Below are 17,116 nucleotides of genomic sequence, written 5' to 3'. Positions count from 1 at the left end.
CATTGTGGGAGTGTGGATTACTGGATCACCATTCGTCCCGGTGGATATACCGTTTATTTACATTCGTGGATATTTGAATCCTTCGGGAGTAATATTTAACTCTGGTGTCCGATTTTGGTAGTATTGTACTGCCGTGTCGATCCATAACTTTATTTAATTTAGTATTTATCATTTCCAAAACAAGCATATGATTTGTTTGTTGTTTTTACACCGTTGGCATTTTTCACGTAGTCTAAGGGAACGGTTCAAACTCTAGTTTTGTTAGTATCTAGTACCTTTTGTTGGATAGCAGGATTCATTGATACCCAGTGGCGAATGAAGATCTTTATTTGTAATTACTGAAACTTCGCTTGGAATTGAACCAGCGAGCTTCAGGTTTGAAGGTGACCACTTCCACTCGGCATCTTGGAAAATTTTTTTTACCACACTATTATATTAGCTGTTTTACATACGTTAATTGCAGGCTGAAAATAACGTTTAGCTGGCCATGCCAGCTCTAATCGTCATTTGGGGACCGAGCAGGTTTTTACATTCCTAGTGCCGCAAAATCAGCTGCCCGCTTAGTTTCTCAAAACATGAATGCATATTAATTACACAATCAGTATCCATAGCATTGCAATTGAATTGTTTTATAGTAACCGCTGCCTAGCTACTATTTATTATTATTTTTACTGATTCCTAAAATTATTTCTCCACATAACCTTAAAGTTGTAGTTGTGTTGACTACCAGTGTAAATTATTATTTTGTTGAATAGTGGTAATAGGGTGAAAAATAGCGTTTGTAACACGCTCCGAAATGGTTTTGCAGCTCTCGATCGTTTTTTAGCGAATTTCCCTATAGGGAAGTAGCTATTACCGTAGGTGGCATGGTAAGACATAAGCCCGGGAGCGATTTACTTTTTCATTTTGATGTCCCCAGATGCCAAAAACACCATTCGTTCAAATTTTTATATATGTATATATATATATATATGTGTGTGTGTCCGTGAACGCGATAACTTGAGTAATTTTTGTCCGATTTTGATGAAATTTGGTTTAAAGGTGTAAAGCGGGATAAACTTGAATGAGTTCGCGAACCAGCATGATCGGACCATGGGAAAAGGGCTTTACAGGGGGTTTTATGGGGTAAAAATTGGTTTTTCTCACTTTTGACCCTCAAAACACAACGTTTCCCAATTTCTCTTTATACCTTTTTAAAGAGCTTTAAAAAACAAATAATTTAGTATATAAAAGTATTTTTGTACGGTTATTGGTAACGGAGAAAATTTAAAAAATTGTAAATTTAAAATTCCCATGTTATTCTTATGGAGTAAAATGTTGTAGTTTGGTTGTTTATGGATATATTTTGATCAAACTTGGCAATCTTATTTATTTTGTATTAAGCTATTAATATTTTACTAAAAAACACACTTTATTAGTTTCCTTGTAGTAGCAAACCTAGGTACTCGACCTATAATGTTATTTAAATATATTTAATTGAAAATCAATTCAGACAAATGGAAATTCGCTTAGTTGTCAGGTTTGCTGCGACGGGGTATTTTATTTTTAACTATCTCGTGCCGGCAAAACCCCATTATATTAGATCATTGTTGACCATAAATAATAGTTTGTCGCGGAATATTATTATAGTGATTCTGCAATTATGGAATCTAATTCTGTATGGTTAATCGGTCTATTAAAAAACTTTTTCAACCTGCATCTATAAATACAACTCGATTAACTGAAATGGGTATGTACTCTGACTAAAGCCACTTAGCCAAGTGAATATAGTGGTTTAAAAAGTCATTTTGGGGATTAACAAGAAACACTAAACTCCAGAGAGCGTTGAATTAATTTCGTTTGTCTCCCATCCTCTCGAAATTAGACCTCATTCGTCCTGAGGGAGTGGAGGCACAGATAATTAACTTTAAAATTAGTCGTACTTTACACGCTTCTCAGGGTTCACGTTTTACAATTAATAAATATATGTCATAAGCCAGACCCCTTTACTTCCTATGGTCAACTTGCTATTTAAAATGCCTAAGACTATTTGTGCGTAATGAACCACGAAATTCTAAGACTTCCTTTTTATTTCATTACAAACACGTCTCTTTAAATGTATTTATAATAATTAATACTAGAAATCTTCCGGTGGTAGAAAACTCGACCAAAAAAATGTGATGTACAGACATCTCTATTTTCATCCCGCGCTGTAAATAAAACATGTGATTGGAATTTCTTCCATTTGTTTAGATTTTCTGTTTATGTTTCGTTGTTATTACGTCACCAGAGCATGGCAACTCATAAGGCTGCTTTTAAATTCACTTTTGTGCCTATTTTAATATATAAGTTAAAGTTATTCTGCACATCTATTAGAAAATATCTTTACCTACGACCGTTTTTTTAAAGTAGCCATTTCAGTCCAGTTCTTAGAATTGAAAAGTTTCACTTTACAGCTGTTTACTTTCATATCCGCATAGTTTCATTTCATATCCGCATAGTTTTCTCATATCCACACAGGTAACGGACCAATGAGGTTTAAGTATTAAGAGAAAAGAATTAAAATTGTAATGCTTCGAACGTCAACTAATCAGCTGATCAGCTGATCAGTTGACCAATTTAATTGTTGATCCGACTTGTTCATGTTGATACTCGCGTATTCTTAATTAAGTTGGTGGAAGTCCAAAAATAAATGAAATATTTGCCGAATTGCACCTGATACAATATTATTTATGGTAAGAATGCTGCTAGCAATGTAATATTTAACGAAGTTTAACAAACACGTAATTACAGGAAATCAGCTGATTATACAACAAGTCGTTGCATCACTTTCAGTGGCAATGACAATACACGAAAACATAACCTCTCTAAAAGGTTATCATTAGTGATTGTTAGTAATTAAATCCAGATTGATAGTAATTAAAAAACGGTCGTAGGTAAAGTAGTGTACGCAACTCGCGTTAATAGTCTTTACGACACTCGTAGAAGTTTTTAAGGCACTCGCCAAGGCTCGTGCCTTAAATTTTCTACTCGTGTCGTAAAGACTCACTTAACGCAATCGTTGCGTAAACTACTATTCTGTATGCGTAGATTTTCCCTGTGATGCACACGAGCTGGGAAAAAATTTTTTCAAGAAACATACTTGTCTATATATTATATGGGATCCTTCCTCATGCTTCTGTTTAGTTTGTTTACCAATTTTAGTGAGATTTTACATAATTAAAGAGGAAAGTGACACTAAATACACGTTTTTCGTAGAGTACAAAAATTTGTAAATTTGTCATGCAACGCCTTAGTTTATTTTTATACATGCAATTAACCTATAGTAATTAAACAGGTCTGATGAATGCCACACAATTATTTGAATGCTATGAAGATTTTATATTAGACCAAGATGTATGTGTGCGGGTTCGTCGTAAACAGTTTGAAAATATTTAAAATATGTATTAAAATAAACAAAATTAGCCATAGATCTAGAAACAACACGTTCGATTTAATTGATAAACTTTCTAACAAAAACCCTCATAAAATTGACAAATATGAAAAATCTGGAATTTACTAAATACAATTTAGACATTGTCCCAAATTCTCACTCAACATTGGTCAGACTGGAAGAGCATATTTGTGCAGATTTAAAGAACATGTCCAAGCCATATAATGAAGCCATATTGAACAATCAAACATCCCAACGTTCAATGTACGAAGAACATATATTAGACAACAATCATTTCTGTGCAAAATTAGAAGAATGAATCGAAATTCTAAATGTTGAGAAAAGGGGTGAAACAATGGATATGAAAAATAATTTCAAATCTTCCTACATTCAAAAAAACACGGCAAAATAACTCTCAAATGTAATGTAAAAGCATAAACAAAATCCAATAACCTAGGCCTTCTTCATTACTTAAATATTGCATATTTATTATTAAAGATTTTATAGTAATATTTAGGTTAAATAATTTCCAGTATGGACCTACATAATGAATATCTATACATAACGATAAGCTGTAATGAATAAAAACCCACGATCAAGATAGTGTCCTCTAAGCATATTCATATTTTTAGAAATATTTCCAAGATTCAGAGAAACGCAGGTTCGCCTTGTTTTACCGATACGCAATAAACCTGTTGTAATCTCGTTACAGCAAAGACCGGGTTCTCTCTTCTCTTTCATTTCAAATCAAACTCATTCTCGGAAATAAAGTAGCCAAACGCTAAAAGCTATTGTTTCTTACACAAATGTACCTTGCCTAACCTTTTGTCTGTTTAGAAATGCAATAATATTTGAACACTTTCATTTCACTTTTTCATTAAAGAGTTTTTTCCCTAGTGAAATACTTTAGTCAAACTCGATTTTTCCTTCGCCATTGTTCATTTTCTCTTTTGATTAAGGTTTTTATTGTCTTCTGTTCTCCTTCAGAAAAGATATTATTCAATAGAAGAAAATAGTAATGAAAAATGTAAACTTTTTGTGTAAAACTAAGATATTGCCCAAAAGGTTAAAGAAAAATCTAAGCTCTGTGTTAAAGTATTAACTTTGTACGATTAATTGCCAAAACATAGTGATTAACTATGTGGCGTAAAGGTTTCTTTTAATAAAATTAGCAGTATTGAAATAAGTGCTGGAAACCAAAATGTATAACAATTTATTGTTTGGTACAGCAATTTCATCCTCTGTAGGTAATTTTAAATCATCCACATTTTATCAGACAATCGTCTAATCCCAATGTTCCGAAGGTTTATTAAATAAATTCCCACTACTTGAGAAGTTCGCCATTTTTCCCAGGGATATTATTAAAACAGTCTTTATTTGTACCTAATTGGATGCCTCGTAAGTTTATAACAGACTTTCTCGATATGGCTATTTTTAAATTAAATTTTACTATAATATTTTATGAATATCAACTCACCAATCCACTTTGCCCTTTATTTTTCCACCTAATAACCGTATTGTAAAAGAAGAGAACACCATTTCAGGCTGAGAGAAGTATGATTAAAAATATACCCATGGACATATCAAAATAAATTAAATTAAACTAATTTAATTGAAGATTATTTATATCTTCTTTATGGCTTCAAATTATTGTCAGATAACATAAATTACCTGTGAACTTAAGCTATTTTAACTTCAGGTATTAATTCCAAGACGTAGTACATATCTGTGGTGCAGGCGACTTTAGGTCCATGTTTAGGCTTCTGGTTTCCCTTACTTAATTAGAATTAATATCTTGAGTCGTCTCTCCGGTTCCCAGAGATCCTTGGTACTGTATTACACTAGTCGAGAGACGATATAATATTTTACAAGTCTTGTCTATGTTTTACCTATTGTTTATCTTCAAATTTATTTATTATTGTTCATAGTTTAAATATTGTTATTTTCTTTTATTTGCTTACATCTTTAACATTATGTAGATATATAAAATATTCTAAACATGACATGAACATTCATCTAATTTTTATTTGATTTAAATAAGGGTTTTGACGAATAATTATTGTACATGTTATTGGGACGTAATGGATACATAAAGTAGGCTTGCGGAACATGTAATATGTTTCAGTGTATGAACGATTAAATCATCAAATATAGATTATTCAATTTTATTTTCGCTGTTAAACATAACTAAACAACCTTAAATTTATTCTTAAACATAATCAGGAATAGTTTTAACAAATAGAGAAAGGAATGGCGAAAATATACAAATAAACATGTTTTAATCAAAAAGTTTTTAATAACATAAAAATATAATTTAAAGCTCTTTTAGAGAAAATTTAAAGCATTTTAAAAACAAAATCACAAGGGTACAAAAAGGTTTAGTTACATTATAGTATTGCATATTTTGTGCCATGAAGCAAAGTTTGGCCGTGTTAAATTTAACATTTTACCCTATCTCAGTACTATAATATTTCTACTATTTTCTATTTCTATTTTCTTATTATAATATTTCTCTAATCACTGGGTTTGATCCAGAGACCTGACTGGAGCGAGCATATGTCCGACTGTCCCCTCGTTGGGTGCGAGCTTCACTTCGGCAACCTTAAAAAAAAAACAATATTACTGATTTTAGCTGTGTAGTTTCATAAAAATAACGTGTAGGTTGTTTTGGAGGGATTGAGTTCTATAACAAATAAATTAAACTTTGTGCACATTGTTTCTGTTTGTTGAAATTTGAAATGCAAATTCAAAATCGTATGCGTGGATGTGATTATTTACTCTGTCATAAAATCCTAGGTTATTTCCTCTGTAGTATCATGATAATAAACTATAATTACCTATTGTTGAAATTTTTTCAAGGTTTTGTATTATACTGAATTTTGCAATATGGTTTGAAAGTGAAAATATTGGGCTGAAAATAGTGGTTATGGTAGATTAGGCATCGATGTGAGAATACAACTATGGAAGTCGTAAAAAGGACTTACAAAATATATTACTTATTAGCCAACCTTTTTCCAATAATATGATTTACTTTATCTTCATTTATTTTATTGTTTGAGCTATCTTAAAAAAAGTAAATTAAAACACACCCTTCCTTAAATTTACGATTCTAAGCGGTTCAATTTAGAAAAAGCTTTGTTAGTCAGTGACCCGAGATTCGCTTCATTTGCATGGCTCTGAGGGCTGAGTGAGGGGTTGTAAAAACACAGTTTACTCCCTTGTGTTCCTGGACTAAATAAGGGTTTGGTCCGTTGTGATTTCAAACAATGGACCGTCAACGCACGATTAAACTAACTGCTATTCCCTACTGTACATTTAAATTTATTTTGTCCCAATACGGTTATTTCAATGAATTAAAGTTGCATAGGTGACAGATTTTTTTTATTGACACTATTTACAAAAGACAATCCGTTTTACGAAAGTTTTCTTGGACATTCTTGGAAGCAAAGAGCAACGGCTGGTCTATAAGGCCTTGATTTTCAACAGAAGATTTATCCCGTGATTATTATATTTGAGTGCTAGGTCTTTCGATAAAAAATTCTCAGCAATGAGCATTTATGAGTTTTACTAAATGATTTAACTAACAATATATACTCATAGTATATTTTCTCTAACCATTTCTCCTTACCTGAATTGCCTACTAAAAGCTTATAAATCTGATTGTGAAGCAACGGTATATATTATTGTAGTATCAAGTAGACGGAATATACAAAGAATTCTCCACGATAAAGCGAAACCGTAAGGATATAGAAGCTAAATGAGCCAAAGTCCGTAACATTCAGAAACAGACAAATAGACCAAGGGAAACATTCAAATGTCCAATAGAGACATTAAAGAACTGATGAGTAAGTGTACGAGTCCGTTGTTTAAGAATGAAAAACGATTATTAATTAGTTAAATGTAAACTGTTAATGGCAACTTATTTGCTTTCCCAATCCAGTAAGCTTTTTTTGCAATATTTCTTTCGCTAGTATCATACTCACTATGACAGACGATGGTGCAGCTAGCGTGTACTCGACGGCGTCAGCAATGTCACTCGGGTCAAGTGCTGCAGCCATCTTCCCTTCTTCAAAGTTTGGTAACAGACCCGTCCTCGTCAGCCCCGGGCAAATACTCTACAAAAAACGAGAAAATTCTACAACTATTACTTCCAACATTGAGGCATCAGGATCAGGATGTATTATGTCACTAAAAAAATAATATACATTAACTGAATTGTTGGTGAGTTGGTGAGTCGATAGCGCCAACTTCTTCGAGCCCATGGTAGAGAAACCGTGGGTTTGGATCCTGGTACCTATTACTACATTTTGTCAGTACACTTCACCCTAGAACTGTACCAGATCACCCTTTGCTTTGTCGGATATGTTCCTCGCACAGATTCGTAGTCTTTAATGGGAAAATGCAAGGTAAAGAGGCCTCCAACCTTTTTAGAAAAATCTACTCACGTGGCAACATAATCTTTTTTTACTACTTGAGTTCAAAGGTAGGCTGTAGTCTGTGGCTGTATGTTTGTTGAAAATGATTTGAAAATCGTATTATAAATCAAACTGTATGCCACCACATTTGTCAATGCAAATCAATAAACTTCTGATATGAAATTAAACAAAACCAAACTAAAATTATGAATGATAACAAATGCGTTGGTTTAAAATCAAGTAAATTGTTCCAAGTCATGTTATATGATGCATTTATGTGAAGTATGCTTTTCCTATCGAGTTATTAAAAATATGACCCCTCATAACATAGCCAACAAAATATAACTATTAGGATGACAATGTTTTTGGCCATCAAGCATAATGTTTCATACGAAGCAATAAAATAACATTTTCCCATCCATTTGTAAACAACCAATATGAGTTTTTCATCACTTTGAATCTGAGTCACATTTTAGGTCTATGATTACAAATTGGCAACCTTGAAGACTACGCACCGACACTCTGATGTGCGACTGACGGACGCACAACTCGTTCTGAAAGGACTGACACAGCGCGGTGACCGCCCACTTGGTAGCTGTGTAGAAAGGTAACAGGTTGCCTATGACCTTGTGCCCGAGTAAACTGAAACAGTACAAAAATAAGTTTACACATAAAAGTCACATTGAAGACCATTTTATGTATCTGTATTCAAGACATTAAACTGTTAGTCTATTGTACTAGTGTACCTGTTGCTCGAATTTGAGGAATTGCGAACTATTACAGGTATTATTTTAAAACGGATAACAAGTCATAATTTCGTATCAGCAATCTGACACAAAATATCTCTGATTAGCTTGTCAACGCCCCTTATCATGCTAAGCGGTGGGAGTAGCCAAGTAGACGATATTTTATGGGGCAAATCACAAAATAAGCAATAATAAAACACAGAATTTTAATCAAAAACAGTCCAGCCACTTGATTGTAACATACCGTACTACTTTTCAATCAAAATCGTTCAAGCAGCTTTTTATAAAAATGTTTCATTATTTTATGGTTTTTTACAATACAAATTTAAAATTTTACAATATATGACAATTATTTTTATAACTGTTTTTTATGTCTTATCTAATCGAATCTCCAAACAACACAAGGACTTGTGCAACAGTATAACTAATTGACTTTAATAGTAAAAACACTTACAAAATAATACTTCAATAGGGTTGTGCGTCTAAGATTTTATTATTGATAGACTTCAGTATCCAAAGGTCAATGGTATAAGTAACCTATAACTGCATTGGTTCTCACCTGTTGATATTCACCACATGGCCATCGTCCACTCCACGAGCCATCATGGAGGTGAGAGCCAGTTTGGTGGACACTGCCAAGGACAGGACATTAACGTCCAACATCATCCGCCAAACATCTGTGGAGGCCTCTGTGAGAAAACAGTAACGTTACAGATGTTTATTGGTAATCAAACTCTACCTTGGTGCTATTACAGTTCATCAGCGCCAGCACACGTACAGATTCGCCAATGGTTTTAAAATATATAAATTCACCAATCCTCCCAACAATTCGGGTCAGGCGGAAAAATGGTCCACCCCATGGGAAGTTTGCGAATCTTCCCAACAATCCGGGTCAGACAGAAAAAAATGAGTCCACCGAATATTCAAATTCACCAATGTTCCCAACAATCCGGGTCAGGCAGGAAAAATGAGTCCACCGAAAATTCAAATTCACTAATCCTCCTAACAATTCGGGTCAGACAGAAAAAAATGGTCCACCGAATATTCAAATTCACCAATGTTCCCAACAATCCGGGTCAGGCAGGAAAAATGAGTCCACCGAAAATTCAAATTCACTAATCTTCCTAACAATTCGGGTCAGACAGAAAAAATGGTCCACCAAATGTTCAAATTCACCAATCTTCCCAACAATTCAGGTCAGGCAGAAAAAAATGGGTCCACCGAATATTGAAATTCACTAACTTTTCCTGTCCCGATGAGGGGTAGCTGCGCTAGTCTTTGCCATAGGTACATGTGTCACATTTCTTAACAACAAATAGTAAGAATAACATACTCATATGAAATTATTCGTGATTTAAAGGTGCATTTTGATTAACTTGTTTTGAGACTTTGTGATATATTAAACTCAAACAATTTACTTCCAACAATGTTATTTCGCTTTATGTAAGCTTACTATTGTAAAATCACTACCAGCATAGTGAATGGATGGACTGTGAACGTATTCGAATTGTATCTGTCATAGGCCAGCTTGTGTGCGAAACACTAAGACTAAAGGTAATTGACAAAGATTAACCTATACATGAAACAAGAATCCATTTGAACTGCAAGCGTTGGAAGAACAATGTTGGACTACAAAAATAGTAATATTTTCCCATTCATTCTCTTAACTAGTTGAAACTAAGCTTAAAGTCCCAAAAGGTGAATTTTGTGATGAATTATTATTTGGTTTATCCACAACTTATTACTTTATATTTGCCACCGACAAATATATTTATGCGAGCTACACTTAGGTGTGTACCAGCCTTCGTTGACTTAAAAGCTCTCATACAACTTGGTGTTATGAAATTACATGTCTCTCTTGACATCGACGCCCTGTCCCTGACTGGGATTAGTAAGCTACCCCTTCTTGGACAAAGACTAGAAATAGTTGGTGAATTTGATTATTTTTGGGACCTATTTTATGTTCCCCGGGTCGTTACGCGGGTTGCTGACTGTATGTTTGGATGGTACCTTCCAACCATTGTTGAATCTGTATGTGTCCGTTCATCATACCATAGACAAATAGAATTAAATATAGACCGACATCAGGGCTGCGGTTAGCATAAGTTCTGTCGTCCACCGCTAGGAGTGTCATATAGTTACGTATTGCGTGCGCCTTGACTACACGGCACTCCTAGCGGTGGACGCCACAACTTCCACGCAGCAATGCTGTCGGTCTATATTTAATTATTTTTGTCTATGATCATACCCAGTAGTGGACTGTTATCGGCCAGGCCAGCATTGTTGACGATGACGTCAGCGCCTCCCAGAGTGCTGTCCACCCAGGCGTAGGCTGCCACGAGTTCTGACTCCAGGGCCAAGTCGCACTTGCGAGGAATAAACTTGCCTACTGCTCCTGCGTCGACCAGCGAGTCTGCCATCTCCTATGGATCGATACATCGTGTCAGACTCTGAAGTCATTTGATTGTATTGGTGATTCATAAATTATCCCAAAATTCAGCCATTCATAAAGTCATCAATTCATAAATTTGCCCTAAACTGTGTCAGGTGCCAAAAACTCTATCGACCCAATATAGATTTACTCAGTGACCTTGACTCATATCAAGGACAGGAAGGAGTCACACGTGACTAGCCATTGTCCTGTGGAAGGTTGCATGTTGGACGAGGTCGTGGTCAGAACGAATTTTTAACCCGTAGACCCGTTCTCTTATGTACTTGAATAGACCGGATCAACCTCTACAGCTTAATAGTTACGGGTGTTCTTCCTCAATTCAGAGCTTTAATGTAAACAAAATTAGTGATATAATCGATTGGAATAAATTATGTAAATAACAATGTTTTGTGTACGTACAAGGTATTTACGATTTTATACAGAAAGCTTTCCGTGTTGCTGGTAACTTCAATTTTGTATCTAAACGTGAATCACTCGAAGTTTAAATATACCAATTAAATATTAATGATAGCTTAACTCTTGCATTAACTCTTTCATCTGGTTAAATACTAACTCTAGAGTCTCAAATTTTCGTTTAATATAACCTCATTCCATCGCCATGTTAAAATTGTCACCTGGTTTTTATCAAAATCGTCGTAGTTGATGAATCAGAAATCTAAATTATTGATTTCTGTCAAACTAATCAAATGACTTATTGTGAGCTATAGTAGGCTAACTGTTATGACCCATCAAATTGGCCAGCAACAAAAAAATGCAATGATTCTGGGATGTCTACTTCTGTATCCAACAGTCTATCAAAAACACAGTTTCGGTTTTTTTTGTTTTTTTTTACAAACTATATAGGATCAATGCAATTTAATCTTATAAACATTGTTTACTTCACAATATATCTTTATGTAGTTCAAATATTCGTGAGGCAGCTTTGATAGTTAGCTTACGCCATTGACTATAGAAGCCTACGTTAAAAATCCTTAACAATTTAAAAGAATCTTTAACTCAAAAACGCATTCCTGAATATTAATTCAGTTAATTTGTGTTTTTACCAGGAAAGTTTTGGGGTAGTTTTGATTTTTTCATTTCTTATGTATTTTGGGGTGCTGAATCCGAATCTGAGGTTTGCCAACAAAAATTCTTGACGCAACATTGACAAAAATGAGAAAAATATGGAAAAATTGATACTTTTTGTAATATTTAGCTTATAACTCACAAACTATCAACTTTTTGTCATTAATCTATATTATAAAAATTAAAGTACACAAAATTTGCTACAAAATGTACCCCTAATGTGGTAATCTCCGATGAACTGTTTAGGCTCCAGAGCTATTTGAAAATTGGAACATTTTGTGTTAGTTTTTAAATTTCTCCAATTACTCTGTCAACGACACATATTCATTGTATATGCCCAGGCAAAGGTCTTATATAAATCCAAAGTGTTAAAATTGATTAATTTTGTGTTACTGAACCGTTGAATTTTTATTTAGTGTACAGAAAAGATACACGAACTGTTGCCGTTTAAATTATCCTCGCTCAGAGGGTTGTAATGAGGCAGATTCTGGCAAACGTTTCGATGCATTATTTGTGAGCATTCTAGCTTGTTCATCTGGACAATTTAAAAAAGGTTAAAAGTATAAAAAATTACACATATAATAATAAGTGATGCCAAAATCAAAACTATCAAAATTAAAATAACACCAATCAATTAATCATGTAATATCTTGTGCACCTGATGACGTGATATTAAGATATACGTAAATAATCAAATGTTATGTAGGCATATACTGTTTCCAAGCATTTACATTGTGTGTAGATTAAATAGATTGTAGGTCTTAGGGCGTAGGGCATAGGCCTACATGAGAGTGGTAAGGGTTAATTGACTTAAGATAGTCAATACAAATTTTGGCTAGAAAACTAAAACCAACGTTGCCTCACTGCCCCCAACTCAAGCAGCTGTGTGGACATAACTCGCTTAGAGTTTACATTTACATTCGAGTGAAAAAAAAAATTAGTATTGGCCTATGGTAACAGTGCCAATCACTCTAAGCCATGCATTGGTCTTAAAATTTTACACAGAAAATTTTATAATGGGTGCCAATACGATTGAGGACGTACAATGGGCTGTGATGCTAGAGTCTAAGTAAGTAAGAAAGTAAGTATAGTACCAAACGTACATCTCTTTATTTATTAACTTGTTAAATCTATACACAATGTAAATGCTTGGCAACAGTATATGCATACATAACATTTTATTATTTACGTATATCTAAATATCACGTCATCAGGTGCATACGATATTGCATGATTAACAGATTGCTGTTATTTTAATTTTGATAGTTATGATTTTGGTATCACTTATTATTATGTGTATTTTTTTTTTTTTTACTTTTAACATTTTATGTCCAGATGAACAAGCTAGAATACTCACAAATAATGCATCGAAACGTTTGCCAGAACCTGCCTCATTACAACCCTCTGAGCGAGGATAATTTAAACGGCAACAGTTCGTGTAACTTTTCTGTACACTAAATAAAAAGTCAACGGTTCAGTAACACAAAATTAATCAATTTTAACACTTTGGATTTATATAAGACCTTTGCCTGGGCATATACAATGAATATGTGTGATTGACAGAATAATTGGAGAAATTTAAAAACTAACACAAAATGTTCCAATTTTCAAAAAGCTCTGGAGCCTAAACGGTTCATCGGAGATTACCACATTAGGGGTACATTTTGTAGCAAATTTTGTGTACTTTAATTTTTATAATATAGACTAATTACAAAAAGTTGATAGTTTCTGAGTTATAAGCTAAATATTACAAAAAATATCATTTTTTCCATATTTTTCTCATTTTTGTCAATGTTGCGTCAAGAATTTTTGTTGGCAAACCTCAGATTCGGATTCAGCACCCCAAAATACATAAGAAATGGAAAAAATCAAAACTACCCCAAAACTTTCTCGCTATGAGTGAATTTAAATACAAATTTACTGGATTATATTTGTTGTCACAACAAAAAGGGGGTTTTTTAAATGCATGGTATCTTGTTTGTCCACAGTTTTATCCACATAACGATTGCACTGAAAGGTCGTCCAATCAGGGACCGCCCTGCGCTAGGCGTCTCCAACATGTTTGATAACAGCCCTGATATGGCCAACTGTCATTATTGGTGGCCTCGGGCTCAGGAAATGACGGCTTTGCTGAAACCTCTGTTTCTGATTGATCGATTTCATGATCGTACAAACATGTCTGCAACACACATCTCGTATGATAGCTTGCGTTGTAACTTGGAAAGTATATTCGTATGAAGGAACATTAATGTGACATTTTAACTAACAAATAAATCTGAATACAGTACAGAACACTGTACTAGTTGGTTATGTTATTTGAAATTGCATTAAATTTTTGTATCATCGAGTCCTCGTCTATGTCGATGCAAATGGTCTTATAACTATAACGCATTATCAATTCATACAGTGGTGCAGTATGTATATGCAATCTGGATGTCTATGAATTGTTATATGAAATGTGTATTTCTAGCCACTATTTTGAGACAACAGAGCTATAAAAAATCGTTTGAATTTCGACTTGAATTAATCCTTTTTGTGTTGCTTGTTTTGATCTTTGATTTATTTTGCATTATAAGTCATATGATTTTTTTACTAGGCCTAATTTTGAAAGGAAAAGAGTTCAGACTATGGACTTGTTTACTGGCAAATATTGATCTTTTAACCGAAAGTCAAATGACGAATGGCAACACCATCCATAATCTATTATTCTCTGTAATGACTCGTAGGCCTATATGTACTATGTAGTCAGTGTAGTGAAAATACCACGTTTGAGATACAATGAAATTCTTGCTGAGAACCTTACCGGTTATTAGAATTAGCGCGACTAATCATTATGTTAATGCCATTTCATTCTGTCGAACACTTCCGATATTTTAATGCAGAAACAATAACTTAAAGTGTTAAAATAACGTCATTCTTACTTTTTAGCCATTTCAACTACGGCCGTTTTTAAATTATTAGTTCAGTTCTTAGAATTGAAAGGATTCACTTCACAGCATTGTTGTTTTACTTAACTACACGAGTAACCGACCAATGAGGTTCAATGATTGAGTGAAAATAAGTAAAATCGTACTACTTTGAACGTCAAGTTATCAGCTGTTTAGACCAATTTATCAATTATCAATCATTATCAATTATCAATCATTAAGATGGGGACGCCACTTAGGTGCGTATTTTAACCCAAATATGAGTGAAGGATGAGTGTAGAATGGTGTGAGATGATCTGTGTAGCTTTGTTACTGACTAAGATCAGCTGTTTCATTAGCCAGGATCATTTATTTAAAGCCCAATGATCAGGAACAGCTGGGTCCAGTTTCGAACCATCAAAAAGCTACTGACTTTTCTCAGGATCGAACCGGCGACCTTTTTGATTAGTAGGCGAGCACTATAACCACTCAGCTACCCAGCCAGTCGTTCCATCCCTATACGTACTTTAATTTAATTTAATGTAATTTAATTGATTAAACAATGAGTGAGTGGTTGAAGTTGTTGCATCAGTGGATATGAATGGTTATAAACGAAAAGTTAACCTCTCTTGTAAGTTAAGAATAGTGATTTTTAGTAATTAAGAAATGGTCGAAGGTAAAATAGTGTACACTACTGTTTATCTATTTATTGGTGGCAACAGCAAAATCACGTTACATAAACGTAATCTTAGATTCAACTCTACCTTACGTTAACCTTAGTTACGTGACTAACTGTGAGTCACGTTAGAGAGTTATGTGAGTCATTTCACGTAACATTTAGTGTTGAAGTTGACTTATATGCTTGTATTGTAAGTTTATCATTTTTTGGTGATTTGAAATTGATGAACATAGGCAATATGTTCAATTCTCATCACGTACTATTCTGGGTTGCTAAGGGGTTATGCTGCCCTTATAACTTGAAGCTTACTGGTTCAACCCTAAGTGGGGTCGATAATAGAACTAGAACGAAAGGCCTGCGTTACAGAGTAACAAGGACAGGCTTCGGACCGTACCCTTACAATAAACGTAAACTTCCCAGTGGCGTAAACACACACAAAAATATGGTTTAGAACAGTTCAAAAATTGTACTTCCTTACCTGCATTGCAGTTTCCCTCCTTGCCAGCCCCACCACAGTCATCCCTTTTTCTACAAGTCGCCTAGCAACTGCAGCCCCGATACCCCCACTGGCTCCAGTGACCACGGCTACCCGACCCTTCCAACGATCCATGGTGTACTGTGGAACTATCCGCACTACCAGAACTAATAGAACTATAACTATAGCACTGTATACTGCCGACAACACTGTATCAGTGAAAACAAGGATATGAGACCTGCTGGGTATTTACCAGTAATTGCATGACATTCTCCAACCAAGGCCTTCAGTTACGTAAGTTTTGCCTTGATTACACTCTTGATCACCGCTTGGATCGTTATACAATGAAGCTGAACCAGAGAGTACAGAATAGAAACAGTGTATCCTTGAGGGCTTGGTTACTTATACCTTATACACTGGTCAGAATGTGTGCGTCTGTTTTTGATACATTTATTTATTTACGGCAAAATTGCCATACAATAAATTACATGCATAACAGTTTGTGGATTATTAATACTATACAGGGTCTTTCGAAACTCCGTGGTCATGTTCCTTAGGTCAAAACAAACAAAAAATATCATATAAACATATGCCCTATCTCGCTTTGTTTTCCATCTGCCGGTGTGTATGTATTTTTTTATATAACTTCCCATAACTTTAAAACCTCTTGAGGTACCAACTTCAAACTCAGTACGTGTATGATGACTAATGTAACTATTCTTTTACAAAGCATCAAGTTTCAACTTTGTATAATTTCAAAATTGCGGTCATTTTAACTTTTCAAAGCTTAATAACTAAAAAATGATAGGATTTATAAAAAAAAAGTTACAAATGAAAAAAAAAATTATGGAAAGTTAATTCACTGTACATTAATGAGCAATTTATATATGGTCATAACAGAAATAACGGAGAAAATTCATTTTTATAAGGTAGTACATCCAAATTTATTGAATTTTCCCAAATGTT

At 34.2% G+C, this 17,116-nt stretch overlaps 2 protein-coding genes across 2 annotated transcripts in view; one reads left to right on the top strand and one right to left on the bottom strand.

Annotated features, from left to right (window-relative positions):
- Positions 1-17,116, top strand: part of LOC128988484 (uncharacterized) — a 730,054-nt gene that overhangs the window by 662,406 nt on the left and 50,532 nt on the right. The gene's annotated exons all lie outside the window — the stretch shown is intronic.
- Positions 5,685-16,382, bottom strand: LOC128988482 (dehydrogenase/reductase SDR family member 11-like). The gene is made up of 6 exons (XM_054409811.1): positions 16,154-16,382; positions 10,822-10,996; positions 9,133-9,262; positions 8,343-8,469; positions 7,396-7,527; positions 5,685-6,013 (listed from the first exon to the last, which is right to left on the bottom strand). The coding sequence occupies exons 1-6, from the start codon at positions 16,283-16,285 to the stop codon at positions 5,930-5,932; spliced, it is 780 nt and encodes a 259-aa protein (XP_054265786.1). The 5' UTR covers positions 16,286-16,382; the 3' UTR covers positions 5,685-5,929.

Source organism: Macrosteles quadrilineatus, unplaced genomic scaffold (assembly GCF_028750875.1).
Source record: "Macrosteles quadrilineatus isolate MER2022 unplaced genomic scaffold, UCM_ALF_1.0 Scaffold_3__2_contigs__length_128488019, whole genome shotgun sequence".
Lineage (NCBI taxonomy): Eukaryota > Metazoa > Arthropoda > Insecta > Hemiptera > Cicadellidae > Macrosteles > Macrosteles quadrilineatus.
Note: the sequence above shows the minus strand (reverse complement) of the source record. Positions and strands in the feature narration are given on the sequence as shown.